This window comes from Osmia lignaria, chromosome 15, assembly GCF_051020975.1.
Source record: "Osmia lignaria lignaria isolate PbOS001 chromosome 15, iyOsmLign1, whole genome shotgun sequence".
In the NCBI taxonomy this organism is placed as follows: Eukaryota; Metazoa; Arthropoda; class Insecta; order Hymenoptera; family Megachilidae; genus Osmia; species Osmia lignaria.
Genome location: NC_135046.1, coordinates 13,318,764 through 13,344,525, shown reverse-complemented (window position 1 = coordinate 13,344,525; position 25,762 = coordinate 13,318,764). Strand labels below are relative to the sequence as shown.

General features: G+C 36.9%; 1 protein-coding gene and 1 long non-coding RNA gene across 7 annotated transcripts in view; one reads left to right on the top strand and one right to left on the bottom strand.

The window, feature by feature from the left end:
* The window catches only part of LOC117608376 (uncharacterized), a 113,203-nt gene that overhangs the window by 44,382 nt on the left and 43,059 nt on the right, over positions 1-25,762 (top strand). The window contains exon 2 of one of the 6 annotated variants that reach the window (XM_076692690.1): positions 11,020-11,051. The exons of 3 other annotated variants lie outside the window; for them this stretch is intronic. Coding sequence is in view for 2 of the 3 variants with exons in the window: in XM_076692691.1 (XP_076548806.1) it covers positions 22,268-22,282 (15 nt within the window). In the remaining variant the exon portion in view is untranslated. Of the gene's footprint in view, positions 1-11,019; positions 11,052-21,892; positions 22,283-25,762 lie in introns of those variants that run through there. 2 more of the 6 variants (XM_076692691.1, XM_034333413.2) reach the window with 2 other exon arrangements.
* On the bottom strand, positions 256-2,843 carry LOC143306108 (uncharacterized). Its single transcript, XR_013063524.1, has 3 exons — positions 2,721-2,843; positions 460-721; positions 256-355 (listed from the first exon to the last, which is right to left on the bottom strand). It is a non-coding gene; the product is annotated as an uncharacterized LOC143306108 (long non-coding RNA).

Here is a 25,762-nt window from a genome sequence, read left to right as displayed (position 1 = left end):
TTATTATTAGAACTAATATCCAAATTTTAAATTTCAAATTGCAAGCTTTCTTCGTAGTAAATTCTAATTATTAAAAATAGAAATAATTGATTTTCGTATTTCCAAATTTGATACCTTACATTATTATTATTACAATAATGAATTTTAATTATTAAGAATAGAAATATCCTTTATAATAAATAATTAACAAAAATTTATAATACATTTTGAAAGCACAGTATTGAATTCAGGATTGATGTGTAATTAAATACTTGTGTTTGCACCATCGGTAAATACAGTCGCTTCATACCATTACGGTTAAGCAGATTTAATCTTCTCATTAACTGGCCGAAAGTTTCCAATTGTTTTCGTCTACCTTCGTGTATGTATGTACATACACAGACATGAAAATTATTTTTATATAATAATTTATTCTGTACAATTAGCGGGCAGAATATTAATTCAGAAGGAAATACTTACAATTGAATCATTCAGATAAAATAACATTTCAAAAATTTATTTCTGTATATTTTATTTTTATCAGTATATCTTGTTTTTGAATTTTCTAAGAACACCAGTTTTTCAATTATTTCCATTTTTTGACAGAATTTCTGAAAAATTGTCCCATGTTTTGGTATTATTTTCAAACAATCTGTATATTTCCAAAATAAGAGTCTCCATGTTTCCAAAAATGGACATTTTTCACCGTTTGAACGATTTTGATACGTATCACAAGAGCCCACTGGAACGGACGTATGTATGTTGGACGAACGTTAATCCACGTGGAAACGGTGTTAATTATAGCGAAACGTACGCGGCCGTGTGTACAATTAGCCGTTCGAACATTAGCAAATATCCGCTAATGCCTCTTGCCCCGATACAAAGTAATCCGACGAGCTTGTAAGCGATTAAAAAATGGTAAACAAGCTTGTACGGCAAAGCCGTTGAATGTTAAGTACATTGAAATCGTAGCAGAGAGGTAATTTTAACACACATGTACCTCAATGCGACTAAATTATTTTTTTTTCCGTCAAATCATCAACTAAATAAACAATCTGTTATATACATTTTTTTATACATATCCTTAGCCATACAGAAATATTTTTAGATATTCCATATTCATCAAAATGGCGGAGATATAATGGCGTCAAAATAGATCCTCTCTTTAGAAGTACTTCCCTTGAGGCAGCTATATCCCCGTCATTTTTCTAAATATAGAATGTCCAAAAATGTTTATGTATAGTTAAAAATATGTATTAAAAATGTATATAACAGAGTTCTTGTTAATTTTATTATTTCTCCGCAAAAAAATCATCAAGTTCAGTTGGTATTTTCCAAGGGTACGTAATTATGGATTGCTATGTGGTTGGAAGCTGAACTTTCATATTGGTTTTTCTACGCCCTCGTATTAATGTTTTCACCTAGTTTAAACAACCTTTAATGGCGGCTCCCAACGCGAAGGATGTTTCACGAATGGGATGCTGAAGGAATGCGGGAGGAACGAGATAGATGGCCGGAGGGAAGGAACGTGTACAGTTGGTACTTTGACGAAAAGAGGCGGAGAAGGAGAGAGATTAAGCGTTTCCGGTGGATGTTTTAGCCTTGCTCGAAAGTGGACTGGAACGGTTAATGAAGCATAGCCGTGTAACGAGCTTGTTGTCAATTTTTGGCTAAGACATCTGTTGGATTTTTATTCACACTTATGGAAAATTAATTTCAAAATAATTAATGAATTTTATAACAATTATTGCATTTATGGAGCTGAAAAATTATAAATGCAACACTAATTTTTCATTTTCTAAATTTTACACGGTTCCTTTAAAAATGAATGTTATACAATGTTATTATTTTAAATCGAACATCTATCAGCTGTTTTCATCTGATTGTGAGTTAAGTTTGGAACGCAACTTAAAATGACCAGTTTGCTGATAGAAAGAACAGAATTGGTTAGGAGAATGAGGGGGTTGGAGCTATGTTCCGTTTTATACAGCCATAAACACAAATACTTATCAAAACACTCGGCTAGCCATAATGCATGGTGGGTACGGTTTTCTGGAATCATGCCATAAGTTGCACACAATTCTCTCCTTCAATTTTCTTTCATCATTCCCCCTCTGTTATTCTTACTTCTTTATCTTCTGCTCTATTTAACCGTGCATCCATCTTCCTCATTCTTTTTCCCTCGATTCTCTTATCATTTTTTATTATTTGAAATATATTATGATACAGAAATGGATAAAAAATGGTGGAATGTTTGGTTAGTGCGTGAGAAAAATAAATAAATTTGAAGAGAATAAGAAATATTGTAATTTTGTTAGAAGAGTAGGAAAAATAGTTATAACGAGAGAAATTAATTTCTTCTTTTTCACAGCAATTTAGTATACACTGTTGTTTATAAAATAACGTTGGAATTTTTCATTTTTATCAATTTATTTGAAAATTATGATTTTTTGAAAATTATCATCCCTCTGCTTGAGTACTAAACGAGTGAATGTTAATTAAATTTTTACAGAATCAGTCTTTCAGAAGAACGACAGACATATTCAGGTTAATTTAATTCGCATAAATGGAGAGTTACAAATTGATGCAATAATTTACAGACTTTGAAATGAAATGTCTCGAGAGTGTCTCGACTACTCACAGAGTATGTACAGTCATTTTAATTATGCAGAGATGAATAATATAATGAACGAAACGTGAGAAAGAAAAATTTATTTCGATGCTTATTTTATTAAACACACCTTACTATCAGGAAATAATCCTAGCGCCTCGTATCGATTATCCGCCACCGTTCATTTTCAAAGCTCATCGTCTCCGTTATTATCTCCTGAAATTAGTTTAAACGGAAAGAGGAAGAGGTTAGGGTGGGCGTTAGCCGCGAGCGAGGGACATTAATTTATGACGAACTCGTGTGAAATTAGCTGTCGATGAAAATTCAATGTCGCGACTAATTTCTGATACTGACGATGAGGGAAGGTATTCTTCATGAACAAACGTAAAATCGACGTTTTTTATACAATTTCGAAAAATTCCGAAAAAAATTCTCAAAGATGGCTTTGATTTTTCACGTTTACTTTGTGAACGCATTCTGATATTTCGTTATTCACGAATCTGAGGAGAAGTAAAGAAGAAAAATATAAGAAAAGCCCAAGTGTGTGGAGACTTTCAAGCTCACGGGGTTTCAGACCCATAGACTGCGTCCTTTTGTAAATACGCCCACGTCCTTGGAGGGTGTGGGGCGAAAAGCGAAGCGGAATAAAGGAAAAGGACGTGTTGGGTCGGTCGACGAAGGGGTTCGTCTAGAAATCTGTATATAGGGTGTTGGAAAAATTAATACCTGAAAGTAAAAATTTTCGAAAATTTTTCGCACTAAAATCTGCTGTAAACTGTTACCCTCTGCTGTATGTACATATGTATGTATATCTACACACGTAGGCGTGAAGTGTTAAAACCGACGCCATGTAGACCGAAATTTTATTTTCCAAACACGACACCCTATACATATACCGTATATCTCTGGCTACGTACAAGTTATCGACACCATAACTCGAAGAACTTGGATGTCCTCGTCGTCCGTCTTCATGGTTGTTGGCCAGCCGCTTTTGCTTCCGTTCTTCTCTCCGGTATAATGCTGGAATCTCGGCAACTTTTTTATTTATCTCCCTCGGAAAATTCTCTAGCCTGCCGTTTCCTGTTTCGCACCCTCGACCTCCGTACACTTCCTCTTCTGCCTCTTCTTCCTTTCACCGAGGCCCTCTCCCAGCAAACCCTCGTTTTCTTCTGTTTGCAGGGCTCACTTTTTTTCTTTTTTCTTTTTTCTTTTTTCTTTTTTATTCTCATTCTTGTTTCACCGGAGTCTTCTTCAGGGTGTCGTACGGATTCCGTCGACGAAAGCTAATTGTACTCGTTGCTTCTTGTCGTCGCAGCGAACTCCGCGTCGTTCCTTAGTTGCACAACTGGAAACTGGGTCTCTCTTAACTGGGTTGGAGTGTTCGTGTGAAAGCGAGCGGCTGCTTCGTCCGCGAGCCGTGTGAGTGTCGCGAAACGATACACGCTGGCATATACGTATATACACTATATACTTATTTAAGATCTAGTGTGCGTTTGTGAGGGAGGTAAAGTCTGGAAGGAGGAGGCGGCGAGCTTACCGGTGAATTTAAGCTAACGTCTTCGACTGGAACGCCGCGTGAATTAATCGAGTTAATTGTTGTATACACTGCGCACCCTTCCACAGGCGTTTGCCGCTTCTTTCCGGTTAATTAGACCACTAGGGAAAGTTAAACGACGTTTAATAGGAGGGTGACAGGTGTTGAAGAATCCTTAGCCTTGATAGTTTATTTTTGTTAATTATGCTTCTTTTGGATGAAATACCGTATGGGTGGAGTTTGAGTAAATTAATTTTTATATGACTGTCTGTAAAATAATTAAGAGATATTGATTTTTCGAGTGGAAATAAGCGTTCTTTTTAATGCAGCCATTTTTAGTAAACTTTAAATTCTAAAATGACATGGGATAAGTGCAATTTTGAGATACTTTTCTGTCATGAAATCATGTACAAAGATTCGCAATTTAATTTCTTTCCAGTCAATAACCGTTGATGTCAGAAAAGTCTATTAACAGACTTCCCGTTGCCAGAATGTTGAAAAAGGCAATTAAGCGAAGGAAATAGACATTGTAGAAAGGATCTGAAAAAAAAAAAGGAATTGAAAGTTACAGAGAGACTGGGAAAAGAACGTTGTAGTTGAGAGAGGGATGCAAGAGAATCTTTCGTCAAACGGGCGCGGTTGGTTCCTGGCCTTATATATGCCTCTCTCTGTCTCGCCATCTCGGAAAATCGATGTTCCGCGACCCGGAACGAAATTCCACGGGAGATTCCAGACGGAAGAGCGTTTTCGCGGAAATTCTCGCGAGTTAATCGCAAATAACGGTATGATGCTCGTTCAGCTATTTCTCCTGCCGGCATGCAACTAGATATCACGACAAAACACAGTTGCAAACTTTTATTTCAACGTCAAATCGAATTTACCCGTTTAGTCTTACGAAGAAATCGATGAAAAATATCTTCGTTTCTGGAAGAAACGTTTCTGTAGAATATGCGGGAAAATATACCTAGAGTACTTGGCCTGAAAAACTTTTCGTTTCGTTGGGGTTGATTTAAAAAATTGATCAACCCAGGTAGGTGTCTACGAATGTTTGGGAATGCGGTAGTGTCCTTGAGAAAATACAGCAGAAAAGGAAACGGTACTCTCTACTTTAATTTCGACAAAGACGAAGTGGCCTTTTTACCGAGGCTAATTCTGTCCAAAGGGGTGAAGGCACTTCTGAGCAGAGTGCTTCTTTGGATTATTAATTTCACATTTTCGACGGTGAACCTCGCGATCGTTTGTTTTCTTCTTTATTCCTGTATTTAACAAATTAAAATGTCAAATGAAATGGCGTGAAATTTTACAGGCATCGAAATCGGTCATCGTTCATTACAAGTGGCAAGTGGCTTCCTATAAGCTTGAAGCTTTAAATTGATGGTATCATTTTGTAATACTTTTAAATCATGACGTAAATACTGCAAGGAAGAAAAAAAGTCCATTGAACATGGAAAATTATAGCAATAACTTTGTTAGGTCACATTTCTAAGGAAGAAAATCTCCGTGGTATCTATCGTCACCTAAATCTTACACGTGTCGCAGCTCCCGCTTGACATTCCGCCCCTTTCTGGCCCATTTCTCTTCTAGTCTGACAGAGAATCAAGCGTTTCTCTCTCGATCGTGACGCGGCTGAAATAATTTAAACTTTCGATAAACCACTTCTGTAACTGAGCGAGCACCGTACTGCAGGCCTCTTTCTCTTGGTTTCGGAATCCAATAAGAGTCGTGGTCTCTCGTAGAGAGACAGAGTGAGAGAGAGAGAAACTCTGGAAATGAATTTCCGTCTGGTGCAGTCCCATCGTCGCGTGTTTAAGCGAAATACAAAATTAATAGCCGACTAAAGCTTAACCCCCGTGTGTCGTCGTTGCCTTTGCTCCTTTCTGTTTGCATTCTCTGCTGGTTACACAAAAGGTTTCCACGTAGCAGTAACTTGCGAGAAAATAAATTTCAATCAATTGATGTCCACCATTTCTCCTCTCGGAGACCTTCGGAACCCGAAAGGATTATTTGAGACCCTGATGTTTCTAATCCCATCCAGACCCGCATCCACTTTACAAGGACGCTGGAGGAGGAGGAGGAGGAGGACCAGGTCTGAACGAGGAGACGCCAATAAATCAGAGTTTAATGACGGCGTCCGCCATTGCAACGAGAAATTCCAGCGGCACACTGATAACGCGATAAAATTAATAGAAGTCAGCCCTGCGCGCTGATATCGCGTTGTATAATAGCGGGTCCGGCTATGAGTTATGGTCCCTGATAGACAGTTTATGCACGCATACGAATCCTTAATAAGCGCTTGATAAGGCTAATAAATCATTCTCGTAATTGCCGCGATCTACTTACGTGCCGATTGAAAAGAACGGTAAGTGGGTCGTCTAGACCTCGGCATCGTGTGTAAACAATAAACTCTGTCCCATGGGTTTCGGCCAATTATGTGCCGTGTTTGATCGTCAGAATTATTGACGTTCGATGCGAGCAACGGGGCGGCGCGGCGCGGCGGCGTCGCGTCGGGAAATTGAATTTTCCCGCTTTGACGAATTCGCGTCGCGGCAGGAGGAGGGAAGGGACACCGGTTGTCCGCGGAAATTCTCTTGGAGGTTTTTGCGTGACGGGACAAAGAGAGAGGCAGCCCCGCTGGCTAGGCGGCTGCATCAGACTCGTCAGACATTTAATTGATCATTTTCTGGCCGTTGAATGACGTGGAAATTGTGCTCTCTCTGTTGCGCCGTTCCCTTGTGCCTTGTCCGCCTCGTTATTGCCCCAGGAATATCGTTATATACCCCCTTGGAACGCGGTCGACTAATGCGATCTTGATCGTTCGTCGCTTTGAACAGAAACGCGTTTGTCCGATCACCGCGCCTCGATACTCGGAGAATCTGCCTGCTTTTACCCTTTCGACACCGGCAAATAGACGAACGAGTGTTTGTTTAATCGATTCAACCGAACGGACGCTATCGATGAGATCTACAGATAGGTTCAGAAATAGGGTGCAGCTATCATTTTGCGATTTGGGCCTGTCAGATTTTCTCATGATCGACAATCGGAAGTTCATTTTTCCGCCGGCATCCTACGCTATTCAGGGATGTATCGCTTGTCAATTTGTCTATATTCCGTGTACTTCTTTTTGGGACACCGTGTACATACGTAGAATTACACAAGCGAATCGTCAGCGCTGGAAATTGTGGCCGGGAAAGTGGTGTCAAAGCGTGTAACGTTCAAGATTATCATTCCTATTAGATCTGTATGGAAATTCGACTGGTTTTATCAGCTGGAATTGAAATTGAAACGGCGAATGATTTTATCCTGCTGATACTCATCGTTATTGTTCGAATTCTGGTAGCATTTACCGCTGCGGAGTGAAATATGTATATTTTATTGCAAACCAGCATTGAAACGTTCGTAAATAAATAATTAACCATCGCAAAAATATTATCATGATATATTGCAATGGCAGAGGTGAAAATACAGGATAGGCGCTCTCTAATTTCTTGTCGTACTCGTGTCGTTACTGGATCTTCCTCAAAGAAAAGAGAACACTTTTTTTTGAGAAGGCACTCTCGATAAATAACAGTTGCTTGAAGAGGAGAGTAAATCACGTTACTTTCCCGAAATCGTTCCATTATCCAGAGAGAATCAATTAACACGAGGCTGGAGAGCATCCGTTTCGATGCATTCGTCGGCTCGTTCAATCGCAGCAATCCCGTAATCGATATTTACACGGCCGTCGCTCGAATTGCGAATCCAATATTGCCAACGTGTCGCTGGAAATTTCAACGAATAAAGTGACCAGTGTCAGCCCCTACCCCCTTGCGACAGGTACATACACAAGCCTACGAGCGAGTGCCCTTTCAAGAAGAAATAGTTGTACTCATTTGCAAGGCCAGTTTCGTAGTAAAGGGGAAAACTGGATGGCAGAAATAATTGCAACATCAGCTGACGTTTGCTGTAAATTCCAGACTTTGGTCGCCATCTGTCACCAAAACTCGGCGCCATACGGTACGATGCTTTCTTACTGGATCTGGCTGAAAGTTTTGTCCATTTCCGGTTGAAAAGTATCATCAACAAATAATTACAAGCCTTACTTCATTGGAGGAAGGAAAGTTTTAGGGTGTACTTACCTGGTGTAGAAGCTACGCAATAACGATATTTCACAACGAGGACGACATCTTCCGAGCGCCGCGTCGGCGGCGGCGGCGAAAGAACTTTTCAATTTTGTAAATTAAAGATACCCAGCCTTTGGTTCGAACTCGGCCAACATTGATCGATCGACGTCGCCCGAAGCTTTATCTGTAAAGTGCTATTTCGAAATTAGAAGACCCTGTAAAAATCAATACATTTTGGGACAGGTGTATTCTTTCCCCATCTATATGTTAAGACGAAGTCGAGGAAAGTATTTTACCCCGGGGACATTTCCCTACCGCAAACCTATCCCAGGACAAGATTGAAGTCAGCGCCATTGTAACAATTTTCCGGTTGCTGATCGTGAAACAAATAAAAACTGGTGTTTCAAGGGTGGATCGATGAAAACTGGATGTGTTACGCATGGGTTGCGGCTCGACGGAACGGAAATGGTCGTGCTGCAAAAGAAGAAGAATCACCGTTCCGGTGATTTTCGTATCCGGCGCGTAAAGAGGCAACGGGATACAAATTCCTTCCATTTAGAGTTTCAAATTAGATTTTTCCTTGGCAATCTCAGACCGAGCTTACACTCAAAGCCCTCTCTTTGATCAGAATGTCTGATCGATTTGGCATGGAACGTCCCACTTTGCTCTGGCCCCGACGTTGCTCAATTTACGTCACACCGGAAGTATGCTTCTTTCGGAAGGAGCAGGAAAATGGAAACCAAGCGGTACGTCGTCTAGGCTTTATTAGACTCTGTAATGAATCTTCTTAGAATGGACGTCCGAGTGGATCATAAAAAGCGAATTACATCCAGGACGTCGTTGCTGCCCTTACAGGTGTCGTTGTAAAAGACGAGGCCAGCATTTGAATGAGGGAGTTTTCTTGAAATGGGAGCAACAGTGGGTGTGCCCCTTCCATTCCGAGCAATTGGATCCCCATCCCTTCTATGATATTTATTATGAGAAACGCGCTGTAAAAATATAAAAAGAATAATAATTATTCAAAAATAACCCCATCCATCATTTTACATATCTCTTTCCAAGTTCTAACAACCTGATATATGTTTATTTCTGATTCTAGAGAGACATGGTTGGTCCTATTGTTATATACAGTTAGCAGGACGTATCTGACGGTCGCATGCTTCGCAATATTATCTTTTGAATTGTCGACATTCGGGTCAGACACGACGGCCTCGAATTCCCTTGCCATCGTCCACGAAACTTGTTGCTCCGACCTGAATTCTGACGAACGCTTTGCAATTTTCACGTTTCGTGAATACCTATCGTTACACGAAAAATTCGTTGTTTTAAACATGATATTGAAAAATAGAAATAAAATTGATTAATTTGGTGGAGAACAATGTGAATTCGTTGTTCTTTTTAATTGAATCTGTTTGTCTTGGGGTGAAAATATATCGGCATTAAACACACGAGAAATTACATTCCATGTTAATCGAGGAATGCTAAGCGGATTAATTTAATTGGATATTTCATCGTTGAAAATCCATTAAGATTTATTCTAATCCGATTAATATTGTTTCATTCCACGCAATCGTTTTTGGTTAAAGTCTGATCGGATGATTCGTCAGCAACTAATTAAAAAACGACAGTGAATGTGACAAAATTAATTCTTTTCCTTCAACGAAAAAGATAAAATAAAATAAGAGGTAATTTGAAATTTGCTTTACCATAGATATTCTAACTACTGTTGATATTTTAGTAATGTTCCTACAAAGGGATAAATATGGCTGCTTTAGTTAAACGGTTAATGACTTCGTTTCAAGCGTGTTAGGTCGGAATGTAGGTTGATTTTATGCCTAATGACTTTCAAAAGGGTAAACCTGAAATATACGTAGTGGAAATTAATCTCGATATTAAATAATGTTAAATCCTTTCTCCTTAGAAACTGCACTCTTTAAAAATGAAATATTAACTGCTTCCATTTAAATGGAAATTTTGGGAAATTTTCATTTTAATTATCTACATATAATAAATATAAATTTTTTATGAAAACGACATGAACTTTTCGGACGACCTAATAAAAAGTCTCTTAATTGGATTATATTTGAAAGCTTCTGCATCGTGCACTGCTAAATTACCAATTTTCAAATTGCAATCAGTAGATAGAGGTAAGGTAAAAAAAATGCATTAAAATCACCAATATGTGACACTAATAAAACCATTTGTCAATTCATCAGTTCAAGAAATTAAAAAATGGAAATGAATGATTTCTAATTGTAATCAATAAATAGAAATAAATTTAAAAATATCACAATTCTTTACTTGAAATTTCAATTGTAAAAGTTTAGCAATATGAATATTTTTTATTTGCAATTAGTCTATTTTGGAAAATTATCAATAGACGACAGTGACTATCCAAGTGTTACTGTAGTAATTATTCACAAATTGTAAAATTTCAAATTTTATTTATAAAAATTTACCAATCGCATAATTTCAATTTTTTGGTAGAGGAAAAACTAGCAGCAGTTAAGCGAAATTACATTTTGTCCTGGCATGTTTGTCCGCAAAAAAAAAATTATTTCTGCCTCTCTTTTTTCACCTACTGTTATCTCCATTCATGATTTTTATACCCGCTCGGCTCGTGCGTTTCAGTTGGCCGACACAAAACGTATACGACCCCAGCTTTCGTGGCTGGTAAACGTTAAATTAAATTGAGAAAAATTTTCTGTATTTACCCTTAACATGCCACTATACATTTGTTTGCAATTAATTTGCCATGTCAAATATTTTTATATTTTATTTCTTTTCTGTTTCAGGTAAGTGATGGAAATAAGCAGTTATTGTTTGCGTAAGTATTCATTTAATATATAAAAAAAAGAATTATAACCAAAATTGGTTTTCATGGAAAAATAAAAAGTTTTTTATTTAGGATGAAAGATAAACAATCCTCGAACATTTGTTTAAACGTTTTTTCATGTAAATATTGGCAAACACATTTTTATATATTTGTTTAAGGGCGAATGATACGCGTGGACTAGATTCACCTTCAATTGTTTACTAAACAAATATTTTTTAACAAAGACAAAAGTAGAGGGGAAAGAGAGGGGGTGGACCAATTTCAATTTTCCAATCAATGGAATTCGTAGAATTCTATTTTAAATTGTTTACTATTCAGCTTATAGGACCATCACACGTATAATTTCAATTATAAATAACAATTCAAGTTTTAATTGAAGTAAAAGTTATTTAAATAACGCCGAAAATAATTTATTTTATTTGGATTTGTATGAAAAAGAAATAATAAATGGTTCAATTTAGAGTATGACTTGGAGATATTAATCCTGATGCCAGGATTTTTAAAATTTCGTCTTTGGTAGTAAGGTAAGGTTGGTGGAGTGCATCATCTCATCATTTCGGAATTTAACCCTAAATTTCACAGTAACTCACGCGTTCAGTTTTAATCTTCCCCAGCGACGAAAAAAAAAAAAAGAAAAAAATAAAGTAAAAGGGGTGACGTTGAAAGGTTTTTCTCCGAATGGTTGAAAACGGCAGAGGAGTAATGCAGCGAAGCGAAGCTTGGGATTTTAGCTACTAACCGAACCTCTTCATAGCTATACATGTATAGCTTTCTTCTCAAGACAAATGGAAATGCCTCTTCGTTTCTTTAAAGTATGGTGTCATTTTATGAATACTATCAAGGAGGGACCCCGTCGGAAGTGTTTCCATTAGCATGTCACTGTTGAAAATAAACATAAATATTAACCCACGGACCATAGGGAGAGCCACAATTTTAATTTAATTTTTCAGGGTTAGATATAGGGTAGCTGAAAGTAAATTCAATCCGTCAATTTACCTAATAATTTCCTGTAATCTGATTCTTTTTGAAACTTATAATAATTGATTAACTAAATTTCAATATTTCAAAATATTCCACCAGGAATCAATCTAGAAATAATTTATTTCTTATTTTTTTAAATTTTATACTTGAATTCAATTGAAAGACAAACAGTAAATAATCCAATCATCCAGTTTGTATGAAAATTGTTTGTTCGATTACTCACGGATGAGTTTTCATTTTCATGGATGAAAACTAATAAACACTATCTTGCATTAACAAGAGAAATTGATATCTGTTATCACAAAATTACATAGATACATGATTCCATAGAGTATAAACATGATCGAATTTGATGTTGAAAAATATAAGTCGTTTATGCAGGCAGGGCTGATCATTCAGCGTTCCATTTAACATATTATTTCGCGCGATTCAATTATGCCTGTTTTCAATTAATCGTCACTGTTCCATCCACCCTCTGCCCGCCTATCCTAATCCGTAACTTTCATCTAAATTTCCGTCAGCGTGCATTATTAATCGAATCACACGCGTCCTAATATGACTGCGCCTGTTACAGCGAGCTTTCAATAGCCAATCGATAGGCCGTAATCCGTTTACCGGAAAATCACGTTTTAGTTGCGTCATCGTCAAAAGTCATTTGTGTTCGTGTCCTCTTTAATCAAAAACTTTTCTCTTCCATATCCTTCAAGCTTATCAGTTGAATAGTAGAGACCATTTGCAATTAATTGATTTCTTCTAGATCCACTAAAAATATATAAAGTGGTCCAAAGAAATTAATAAAATTTACTTAAATTAACTCTCGGACGGCGAGAGAAAATTAGAGATGGAGAGAGAAAATTATTTAAAAATTATACAATTAGATTTAGATTAACATCCTTGTGTATGTTTTGTAAGTTCCAATTAAGATTGACCCAGACTCCGCTGTTCAAGAGTTAATTAAAAAACAAAATTAAAACTTTGAACATGGATTAATAAGAAAGTTTTTGTAATTTAAAAATTCAGAATGGAAAATCAGTTGAATGGATAAGACATTTTGAAAAAATAATTTGTCCGAAAATAAGCCTTGAGTAGACGAAGGGTAATGGGCTGACTCTTCCCTCCTCTCCAGAATCTCCCCCAGCGTTATCAACCACGTGTAAATGCAATCGTGTAGCAGCCTGCATTACGGTTGCATCTGTCCCCCCAGTGTTATTCTCATCTTTCTCTTTCTCATTCGTCGTTAATGCTTGTCGCTGGTGCTACATTCGCAAAATAGCAGGGTTGGTCGTACGTTTCTGTTTATACCTCGATAGATACGAATGACTGGGCAAAGGATGAAAGAGACGCTCCCTCCACGCTTTCTGCTTCCATGTCGCGTCGCTTTCCGCCCCATCCCATCGGCTCTCGTCGTGCGACGAAAACCCCAACAGCCGCTTTTTTCGCCTGCTGCCTCGCGAGGGTGGAAAAGAAGAAATCGTGGGGAACGGTTTCAGCTTAATATCGTGTAAAAAATAATAACAGGCTGGGAGGTAGGTAACAGAGTGCTTTAAACAAATCAGAAGGACGGCTATTGCAAAAGTTCCTCAAATAAAAAAATAAAAAAATAAAAAAATAAGAATCTTATTAATTGGGTCAATTCTACTTTTTCATATACAATTATTATACGTTTTTCTGTGTAAACAAGAGCCTCTTGTCGATAAGCTTCTTCCATTCATAAAGAGGACCATAATATTCCAAGAGCCATAGATCCTCATGGAATGTTGAACCTTTAAAGTACTAACGTTAACAAGTTTCCGGCTAGTAAAGTGTTCGCAACTTCCTCTCGCAGAGACACTGTTTGTCCGGTGTGAACGATGTTTCTCTGTTTCGTAATTCTGGTAAAACAATAAAAAAGAAAGCAGCTAGTACGTGCTTCAAGAACATTCGTGCACTGATCGATGGTGTAATTACTCGTGTCGTCTGTTCCACTCGCTTAGATGTAAAAAGAAGAGGGAAACGGAAATTTTTCTACGTCGTTTCGCGAAGACAACAAGCCATCGTGGCTACGAGAAAAGGAAGAAATACAACCTTCAGATGGATAGAAACATCCTTCAAGGGAAGGAAACAGATCAAGGATGCTTTTTCTACCCTTACAACCTATATCCCGGCGCGTAACAAGAAAATAACCCAACGCACCTGTACCTTTTTGAAGGAAAAAATTTAAAAAAAACACAAAGAAATAATTTACTAATTACGTCATTGACATGACGATAGATATCCGTTTATTCACTGACGAAGTTATTCACTGAATAGTGGGCTCGATGAATCGGACAAAAGAGGAACAGCCTTTTCTTTTTCTTTGTTGATCTAAAATCGAAACGATTCAAGGCATATCCTGTGGCTTTTTCAGTGGTTCGAGTTAATAAAAAAGGACCTTTTCATAATTTCCAGGGACGATGAGGAAATTGTAGTTGAAGTGAAAAGAGGTAGTGGAATGAGACCTGATGTAATTAGTCAGGAATAACTTCGTTCTTCGTTTTCTTTTTTTTTTCTTTTTTTTTTCTTCAACTTCTTCGTAATTAGAATTCCATTTTTACTTATTCGCTGCTTATTAGGTTGACGCGAAAGTAATTCCTTACGAAGGGAAAGACCTTCCTTATCATTTCCTCTACTTATTTATCTCATCGCTGTATTATTAGGTCGCAATTTTGTATTTGAAATTAAATGACATTGATATTGCCCAGGAAATATGTGTCTCGAATTGTTTTGTCGAAAAATATTCTGAAAAATAAGTTGGACTATAGAAAGGGTTAAAGGCGCGGTCCATTGAAAACAGTCTACACAGCCGAGGAACAAACAATGACGACAAGTTGATAAAAACAACGAACCGGAAATTGGCCGGGAGCCGCGTTTGCCAAGCGAATGAATTCAATCAATCGTCGTCCGAATAAGCAATCAATTCGCACGTTCACGGTATAGAACAATGTAAGAACCGATCGGTGCGAGGGAAACTGTTTCCCCCTGCTCACCCTTCTCGCTCTTGCCAGATAAATGCATTTACAACGGCCAGCAGCTTTTATAAGGCGATTATTTCGTTACGAATTCGCCGTTCGTGGAACGATCGTAAAGTCTGGTACACAATTATCTAATTACCACGGCAATTACCGTTGCTGGAATTTCATTGGACTTGGTAAAGCTAGGACACACTTCGATCGACGCCGTCTGGTTAACTGGACCTATTTTGTCGCTTCTGGCAATTATAGAAAATGAATGGACTTTGAGGACAATAGTTTCCGCAAGTGTACATCTGCGTGCATAAATGGTTAAGGAGAAGCCTTCTGGCCGATTGACGAGGAGGCGTGGCCGGAATGACGACGCCAGCTGAACTGGGTCGAGGCCAAAACACGAGTGATGAGAACTCTACGCTTTTTCTCAATTGTGAGAAGGTATCTATGCACGTAAGTACATATGTGTACATCCGAAGTGCATAGTAGGCGTGTCTTATGTGCCCACGCACGCCGAACTTAGTTAGTCGAAACGAAAGTACGCGAGTGTATACCTGATCGATGAGTAGGCGTAGTCGAAGTGCCGACACGAGCCGAACTGAGCCGAACTGAGCCGAAGCTAAAGTACGAGTGAGTCAAGCGAGTAATCTTCTTTCCTCTACGTTAGAAGGCATCCGTGCACGGAACTGTACCTCTCAATTTTTTTAAAACAACAAAAGTTGCCAATATTTAATCTATTTTTCTTCCGCTACTATTATTCAAAAATCTAAATTTTCACAGTGTGTGTCACGTGTCTATAAAACATAAACGAATATCGTCTCTCGGTACTCTTTTTGAGCTTCGAGTGTCCTAGATGAAAGCGTTTCTCGTCCTACATTTTCATTTCTGCGACGGATGTCGAGTTGGGGGGAAAAAATAAAACGATGAAGAAGAATCGATATTTTATTAAGTTTAATTGAAACACGGATATTATTCCGGATCGCGGACGAAATTGAATCGAACACGATTTCATTTCGACGCGGCAGGTCCATCGAATCCTGCAACTAAATTTCATAGTGAAGCTTGAGGATTTGAATTTAAAAAGACACACGTTGCTTCCACTCTTTTTATTTCTAGCTGAGATTTTTTTTGTCAAAAGGATTTAGTTTTTAAAGAAAAAATAATGTATCCTTCAATTTATTCCTAAAGGATGTTCCACATTTTTTCTGCCATATTTAACTAGTATAATATTATCATCATCTGGGGTATATTTAAACGTAGTGGTATTAAGTAGCGTATTAACATAGAAAGATTATAAAAGGGGTTAATATACTTCTGTTTATTTTTTGTCCTATTAAAAGAATCGATAAATTATACAATTTTCAAAAAATAAAAATAAAAAATTTATTCACGCTTAGGATGGATAAATGTTACTGGTAAAATTTAACGTTTTATTTAAACGAAGAATCGGTGATATTTTGAAAATGAGTTTTCTCGGGTGCTGGTAAAGAAAAAAAAGAAGAAAAGGCTCGCACGAACACGGGACTCCGGAAGGTACTTCCGTTTCCAAGCCACAGAACTTTCTATTTCTGAAAAAGTCGAATAAAACATACACTTCTCGACTAATTAGTAAGCGCAAAAACACGACTTTGTCAGCCACGTTCCTGGCATGATTTTTTTTTAAATTTCCTTCCTTTGCGCGCTCGCTATCACCATCGCTGTGCCAACGAGCGTTTTCTCCCCCTTTAATTTTTTGAAAGCACCAACACGATTATACACCGCATTAACCGCAAAAGAAATTTTCAAAGGTACATGCAGATATTATGGTTAAATAATTCGTCAGATGATTACAAATTTACAAAATGAATTAATTCTTGCAGAATCTTTTAAAAAAAATTTTTTGACAGAAGCAACCACATGTGAATATAAAAATTGATAATCCTTTTTTAAAAAATTTTTCAATTATTGAAGTTAATAATATATAATAGAGGTATTGATAGAAGAATTCATTTAATTACCTAATTAAAAATTAAAATTTAATTATTATTATATTAATTCTCACATTTTAATTTTAAATTTCAAACGTCACCCACATATGTAAGAGGTGGCAGTCAAAGTGCTATTGTGTTAGCACTTGGGCATCTACGACCCCATTACAACCCCATAATGATAGAATTAATGTTTCCTCAACGTGAATGAAAAAAAAAGAAGTCAGGATCAGTGTCCCCTACGGGGTGAGAACGTCACCCTTAACCACTTGACACATGGACATGGGACAACGTCGACAGGGTCGTGCGTGGATACGCCGAGGACAGATATGGGGTGACAGGGACAGTGGCGTAACTAGGTGGGGGTCACGACGAACCCAGAGCACCCTAAAATAATAAAAAGCAATTTCAGGATTTTGAAATTTCAACATCTCGCAATTTTTAACATTCATAACATTCTTATCAAACAATATGTGGAACTCGACACATTTAATAAGAAAATGTGTACCAGGTCCGGTGCAAAAGAAAAAATTCTATGTAATTACGCCAATGGACGAAGGTCGCAGGATCGAATACCGTGTCCACGGAATACTGATGGTTCACGCAGCCCCGGAAAACCCATAGGTCCGACACGACAAGTCTGAGGGGTGCAACGTCACAACATCGAAAGTGTAAGGCGATAATAACGCGCTTTAGCGCTCGATCAATCGGATTAGCCGCCATACTCCAGTATTATTACCGGGGCATGCTCTTGTGTATTTTCCACGAAATGCTGTCATGCTTCGTTTTATGGGAAAGATATTTTCCATGGTGGTGTCGGAATATGAAGCAGTGCCGTTTATTTCATCATGCAATCTCAAAAATTAAATAAAAACAGAAAAAGAGTTGTCTACTATAATGGAATTTTTTAAAATATTGAAAGAATAATTTTTAAAGGAACAGTGTTAAGGTTTAGAACATTAAAAATTCGGCTATTTCCATGGTCCATTATTCGTGGATTAACTATTTAATTAAATTTCCACAGTTGATCATCAGTGATCGGTCATGAACTTTTTTTGGATTTTGACAACTGTGACAAAGTATTGTATGCACCGTACAGTAATAGAAATTCTGCAGTGATTGCAACAAGGATTCCAGAATTTCATCGAATGCCGGCCGATTATCGACGAAACGATTTCGACGGTTTCGAAAACCGCGAATAGCTTCAGCATTCCTGAAATGTCGGTTTTTGAATCACTCGCATACATTCGCCAACGGATCGTTATTTATTGAAACACGGTTATCCTCTTAAATGGCGTTAAAAAACTGACGCCTGACACGGTGTATAAAGAAACACCTAAAAAAGGAACAGTTTACAAGAGAATTATTAAAAATCAATTTTGATAAAAATACAGTACTACGCCTGTTGAACAAACAAAAATTTAATTATTCATTCATAAAGAACGCAATTATTTTAAGAACTTTACTGATAATAGACATTTCACAAAACGACGTGTTTATACATAGAGGAATACAAAGCAATCTGTAGAATCTACATATAGTGCTTTAAATACAATTTTCATTCAACATTAATTAATACGAAAATTCAAGATACTCGTAATATGAGTTATCACTTTAAAAGCACGGAAATTTAATAAATGCCTTCTGATGTATTCATTTGCATGCGACATTGAAATGCAATTATTATTATTAAACAGATAATTCGTAATAATTGTGAGCTACGGTAAACCTGTTTCATTTGTTTAGACCAGAATTTTGCGTTTCAGTATATTATAATAAACATATTCAAGAGACGTAGATAGAATATTTTAATAACTTGTCATTTTATTATGTTATCCATACGGTATCGCTTACTTTAACCTTTTTTTAGTATATTTCTTTATTAAAGAAGCATTTATTAGAATACGAACGAAATGTTAGTCGTTAATTTCGCTACTTGAGATATTTTAATCCGCTTTTGGTCCTGCCGTTCGACAGGAATAACGTGCCGATTAAAAGGAAATACGAGGCGCGTGTTAAATGTTATGAATATTTCCCGAGAATCGTACCAGCTCTCATGCTTTTCTCTCTGTACGAATTGTTTAAATTGTTCGGAAGAGTACAGGTTGTACGCTCGTTGACCAAGTACGATTTATTTGCCCGCTACGCATTTAATATTAATGCGTTCCCTCGTGAAACTGTGTCATCCTCCATTTCCATTATTTTTTCTTTTTTTGTTCAACAACGAATTGTCTGGTGACACGACACGGGGACGAGAAATTTTCTATTATATTCGTTTATGAAATTTATCGTCCGAATGCTTGATGAATCTAACGCTAAAGCAAGGATATTCATCGATCACCGTGCGCAATCAACGAGACTCTCACGAAGGAAAAATAATTCTTCTGTGTTAACGGAATAAAAATGCGTTGACGAGAAATTTTTCACCTTGGATATTTCATAGAAACGACCCAGTCACAATCATTTTTGTTTCTTTCCATAAAAAATATAATTTGTTTCTGAAATGTTGAATTTTATTCTATGGAATTGATGGGAAAATATATTAGGTTAAAATACGTTAAGTTAAATTTAAAATTTACATCGCGTCTTTGGAAGAATCCTATGTCGTAAAAAGAAAAGTTAAGTTAGAATTAAAAATAAAAAAAAAAAAGGATCAGATAAAATGCTAATTTAGTTTCATTGTTACGGAACCACTTTGTTCAAGAGATTGTCCGTGTATGTTAAATAATTCTATGAATTATCTAGTCGACGGACTATGTCGAGGCCGGGACATTTTATCCTCTGGTTAATCCACCGTCTATAATTAACAACTTTACAAACACAATGGTCCAAGTCGTATTTAACTGGGAGGGAATTTCGCGATGGGCCCCCGCCCCGCTCGGAACCCGTTAATATCCAGCGTGTTTAAATTCATATTACGGTAATACTCTGTGTGTCGTATATAATTTTCGTTTGCACACGCGATTCCGCCATCGGCTTATTTATTCGGTTGCGGCAGATTCGAGCGATTTCAATCAAAAGGGGAATACTTAATCCAGCATTAACCCCGTGAGCTGTTACAATATCTTGATACCATACACTATTGATTCGTCATTGCCAGACACGATATGGTAATAATTGCTATCATCTATTCTATATTGCAGTAAAGTTTTCTTATTTGATATGTAGCAACATTGTGCGTTGCAATCTTTTACATAATCATTTTCAGCATACTTTGAGCTTCAAATTGATGTATCATAAGTGCCATTTCGTAATGCTTTTATGTCATGAAATTGTACAATATGTTTCCACCTTTTCGATACGAACGATAGACAATAAAGTAAAATACCTGTCGGATATTTGCTTCTTTTTGAAGTTTCATGAAAATCCCCGTGTGTTGCCTTTCTTGTTAGATGCGCTTTTCGTTCGGTGAAAACTGTGCGCGACAGACGGACGATTCCAGTTAAAATTCAATCTGACGTCGTCGCCATTTCTGCTCCCGTTGCATCTGTCGAAGCAAGCTGCCTTCGATGTAACGAAATCCGGAAAGAGTCTCCAAATATTCCAGTATCTCATTGAAAATTCAACGAACTCCGATGGTACCGGTATTCGATCCATCTATCATCGAAACGCGAACACTGCTGCCATTTTAATGGAATTCGAATTGTTTCATTATCGTACAGTGACGTTTGTTTATTCAAATTAGGTACTCTTTTTATTTTACGGAGGGAGAAAATTATGAACTTCTAGAAATTTAAAATTTGGGAATTTTTGAAAATGGTAAGAAGATCAATGGACATCTTTTTTAAATTTCCAATAAATAGTAGTAGACCAATATTCCAATAAATTAGCAAAATTTTCTGGAGCATTTAGTTCAAATAAGACCCGGTAATCTTCCTGCCCTTCGAATGGGTCTGGATTTCCATCAGCATCCTATGGACTGTACATTTCCGGTGAGCCCTCATTGTCCGTGGACAAAACAACGAGTCAAGCTTTCCACCATTCTTGCCGGCCTAAAATCAGTTTCTAAACGTTTCTCCACCCCTCTTGGTCGCATTATTCATTGTTCTCCCTTGACCGTTTCTCCATTATACTGTGAAACGGTCTCGTCCTGTCCAAGAACTTGTACCATCCCTACTATGACGATTGGAAAATCATTTTGGAATTTTTTTTAAATGAATCTATAAAATCAATTGATTTGAAACTTTATGAATTTATTAAAATATATTTAAAGGAATTTAAACATTTTTTTAATTAATAGATTAGAAATGATTTGATCATATATTTGATTCCAGATTTCCAACCTTCCAGTTTACCAAATTTGTAATTTTAAAAGTTCAATATTTTGCACACTCCTGTTCCCCAAATGTTCAACGGGCTCTTGATCTGGCCATCGCAACTTCAAGGGTCCTTTGGGCGGCGTTGGGTGAAACGAAAAATTACTTTTCAGTTAAATTACGACAGTATCGTGATTCATGCAGGCTGGAAGGAAGTGGAGGGGATTTCGAAATGTAAACGGATCTTATCTCGGTCGATGAAGCACGCTGTTCGATATTCCGATACCAGGCACCATCAGCCACTGCCTCCAAGGATATCGAGCTAGGCATAATGGAATTCCTCGTTATATAAATTTCGATGCACATTTTTCTGCTACCCATCGATCTCACCAGTCTTCCATTTTCTAAGCTTTTCTCTTTTAAAGTCGACGTATGTTCCAGCCCCTCTATAACTGTGAATCCCATCAGCTTCTTCTTTAAAGGAGACGCATCATCTTGACAATTTCAAAAAATATGGGCATAGATATGAGATAGTAAAAATTCAATAATTCCTTAGACATTTTTATTGAATTGAAAATATGTAATTCCATTCTTCGTTTCTATCGCTTTCCTCGTTTGAACGTGCGATCTATCGATTAAAATCGATACTAGCGGTGGATAGATGACGCTGGGATTGGTCACGTTGCATCCGCCATGGACCTCCATTCGAGACGCGATCGCGACCGTCTCCGCTTCTTTTTTAAGTGTAACAAAACATATATGTATGTAGTTCGTTTCCGTGAACTTTGATCGTGAGTTTCCGTTTCACGTCCCACGTCTCGCGATCGTCGCTCGTAACCTTGTCGCGTTGTTACAAAAGAAGCCGATTAGGATGTTCAGACGATGACAGCAGTTAGTCGTGTCCCGTGGCTCGGAGTGTGAGGAACGTTTTGGACCCGTTCTTCTGTTCGCTTCGGTTATTTCAAGTGAGAGTGAGATAATGAGTGTTGCGGAACTGCTGAATACGGATTTTCTGCGGTCAGATGTATTCGTCGATGGTGAGTGTATTTATATAATTATATAATTATATAATTATCGTGTTGTTTATTTCAACGTCATAATCAAAATATTAACATGTTAAGCATTTTACTGTAAATAGACACGTATTATTAAAGTACATTATTACACTGTTTAATACAAATATGATTTGATATCTTAAATTTAATGTTGAGAAGGTACACTTTCTGGCAAAAATAGATTCTAAAGAAAGTACAATTTAATTAATTTTTGAAAATTCTATTCTAAAAATGTCGATACACAAATTAAATAATGTTTATACACATATACCCGTATATTTACTAGATTTTAAATATAAACTGAATAAATGTGCTGAAATAACTGTACGCACATACCAGATCCAATTTCACTCTTTTATTTTCTTCTTTACATAAAACTCTGCTCACTTTTTAATGGACAGGACAAGGTTTCCTTACAATAAGCCTGTTGTAAATACTTCAAACGGTGTCCAAAGTTATAATGAATAGCTGGTCCGACATTTTTTCCCCTCCATTTTGTCCAATTGACTTCTAGACGAAGGTGAGGCAAAGAAATCGATTCCTGCTGTGAGTTTCTTTTGTAACAGAAAAAAGGAATCGGCAGATGGGATTTCGACCTTTACTGGACAACTGCTTTCACTGCATTGAATTTTTTTTTTTTTTTTTTCGTTTCTTGTATTCGAAACCACTATGAGACCATCACACGGCTGAACTAACAAGATTTTAGTCGTTTTCGGGTGGGAAATTCATTTGTAAGAGTTCAGGACAGGTGAAGAAGGCTTTTTGCATTTTTAACACGTTTGCTGCCAAGCCCCATAAACGAGTCGGGACAAAATATTTTTTTAAATATAAAAAATGCTTAACCCTTGGAAAGCGGTTAATCAAACGAAAGTGTTTCATATATTGGACGACTAATTTTTAAAGGAACAGTGTTAAATTTAGAAAATAAAAGTAATATGAAATATAAAATTAAATTAAATTTAGGCTCTCTCCATGGTCCGCCATACGGGTGTCAATTTAGAAAAGTAATAAATGAAATGGCCATAGTAAGAAATTTTACTTTGACAAACGAAGCTTGAACTGGAAATGAAAAAGGGAAATGTAAATGACTAATAATCTGAAGATAAGGAGAGATCATGACGAAGTGAAGAGGAGAGACGAGTGCATCATCAGAGAACTGCAAAAGGAACTGAAAGCAAAGGCACGAGGACAGAAGCCACTTGTGAAAACGGCAAGAATAAAAAGAATCGATGATCCAGTTATTGAAATTAATTCATTTGAAATGAAAGTGAAAATATATACAAAAAAAAATGATGAATTAATATTTTGAATATCACATGTTTTGATTCAGATCTTTTAAAGAAACACTTTTTCGACGAAACAGTTAAAAGAGGAAGTACACTTGAGTTTTTCTCGCGTGTGACACAACCGACCATATTTTTCACTTTCCACGCGGCCGATTAATTTTTTTCCACCCTTCTTCGAACCTCGAGTTTTTTTTCTTAACCGGAAGCTTTTCACCCGAAGCGACCGACCAGATTTCCTCCGATATCTCGATAAATTTTCCTGACAAAGCTTTGCTATTTTATGGTCCACCAACGATTTTGCTCCGATTAAAGGAAGAAAAAAAGATTTTCCATGATTAATCACCCTTTCTTTTATCGCTTGTACCTTTGATTTTTCGGGTATTCTTTTGTATTATGCATTATGAGCTATTAATTATTTATAAGCTACCTGAAACTTTGCCACTATTTTACAGTAATATGATTTATCTCGAGAGGTGATCTTCTACCTCACCTTGGGAAACTTTTATTTCCTGACCATAGATTATTTTTCCTTCTCTGTTTACGTTACTTCTAACAATTCTCTAATTAATATTATCATATGCTGTCAACAAAATATTCATAGCAAATTTTTGTTTTTCCAAAAGAGTTAACGTTAGTTCTATAACATCCAAACAGAATGCATTTATCTCTGATTATGCATTTCTCAAATATATTCGTGATAGTTATCGACCGTGTGAATTTTTTATCTGTTCATGGAAAATGTCGAAGCAGGATGGGAAGCAGAGTTTCTCTGGGATTAATTTTCGCTCGTCTGTCGACTCCTATTCGTGTTAAAATTCGCCTCTATTTTCTCGTTCGTCGTCACGCGGCATTCTCTTGGCGCATAATTGCACTGGATTGCTCTTTTGTGCACCTTAAATTGTTACATCGGCGTTAATGTTTTAAATCTTCTATTGCAAGAATTTTACTCCTCCTATTATTGCTTGGAAACTTGTCGATTGTCTAACAACCGTGCATTACTTTTATCAAATTCTATTTCCTCAAAAGATATTTGATTATCAAATATATTATATTTTCTGTTAATATATATGTATCTTAACTTTTCTCTTCAGATTTTAATACTCAGTTTGGTGTGCTATTCTTTTATGTCCCGAAATCATAGTCTAATGGACACTAATTATATCACCCTGATTGATAAAAGGGTTAAGTACGAAACTTTAAATTTTTCTTCGGAATTAAATTTCTTAAAAATTTCTAGTAATTATCAAATCATGACCTGTCTCTATCTTTCCCTCTCGTTTGAATGACAAAAGTCGTCGGATTAGACGATCCGCTTAATTTCCGAATATAATATATTATTCATACCCTTATCTGCATACCCGTTGGCGCAGCCATATCCCTGGATAGAAAATACGCTACAAGATGCAAATGTAATTTATGCTTGCCAGCCCCATGGCCACATGTAACCACGTGCGCCATCGTATATGTATACATACATGTATACACACATAACCATCTCGTTAAACTGTGCACCGATACACTTTCTTCGATGATTTTCATCCCGAAGAGCTTCAATCGTTAAAATAAAAAGATTCTCTCCGTTATTTCTGCCTTCTCTCTTCTCTCTACTTCGTTCCTATCAAACGGCTATTTTCGAGTCCACCGAGCTGTACGGGAGATTCATTATTGCTTTTCTCTTTGTTCCCTCGGAAATCGCGTGTCTCTTGATTACTTTAACGGTACGTTCGCTACACCGGAAGCGAGATTGAAAAAAAAAAGAACGGCGGAGGGAAGATCGTTTCGTTTAAAAGAAACCTGCCATTGATACTAGTATTTTAAATTTGAATTTTCCGCGCTATTAAGGATCAGAAATGGCGCAAAAATGCGATTAACCTTATTTTCATTTTCTAAATTTTACACCGTTTCATCGAATATTATTTTTCAAGAATATTAACGTATTAATAATTTTTATTATTTGTTATTCTCTCTCAAGTATATTGAATACCCATACGTAGGATGAATGTTTCGTTACAAAAATACGTGTTAATTTTTATGCTTGCCCTGCATTCCGATAAATCAATTTCATCTCTACCAGACGTGTTTTCTCTTCATGCTCGAACGATTTCGAATTCAAACATTGGGGATCGTGGCGGAGTGAAAAAGTTTGCGCGTTAATTAATTCGTTATTGAGCCGAGC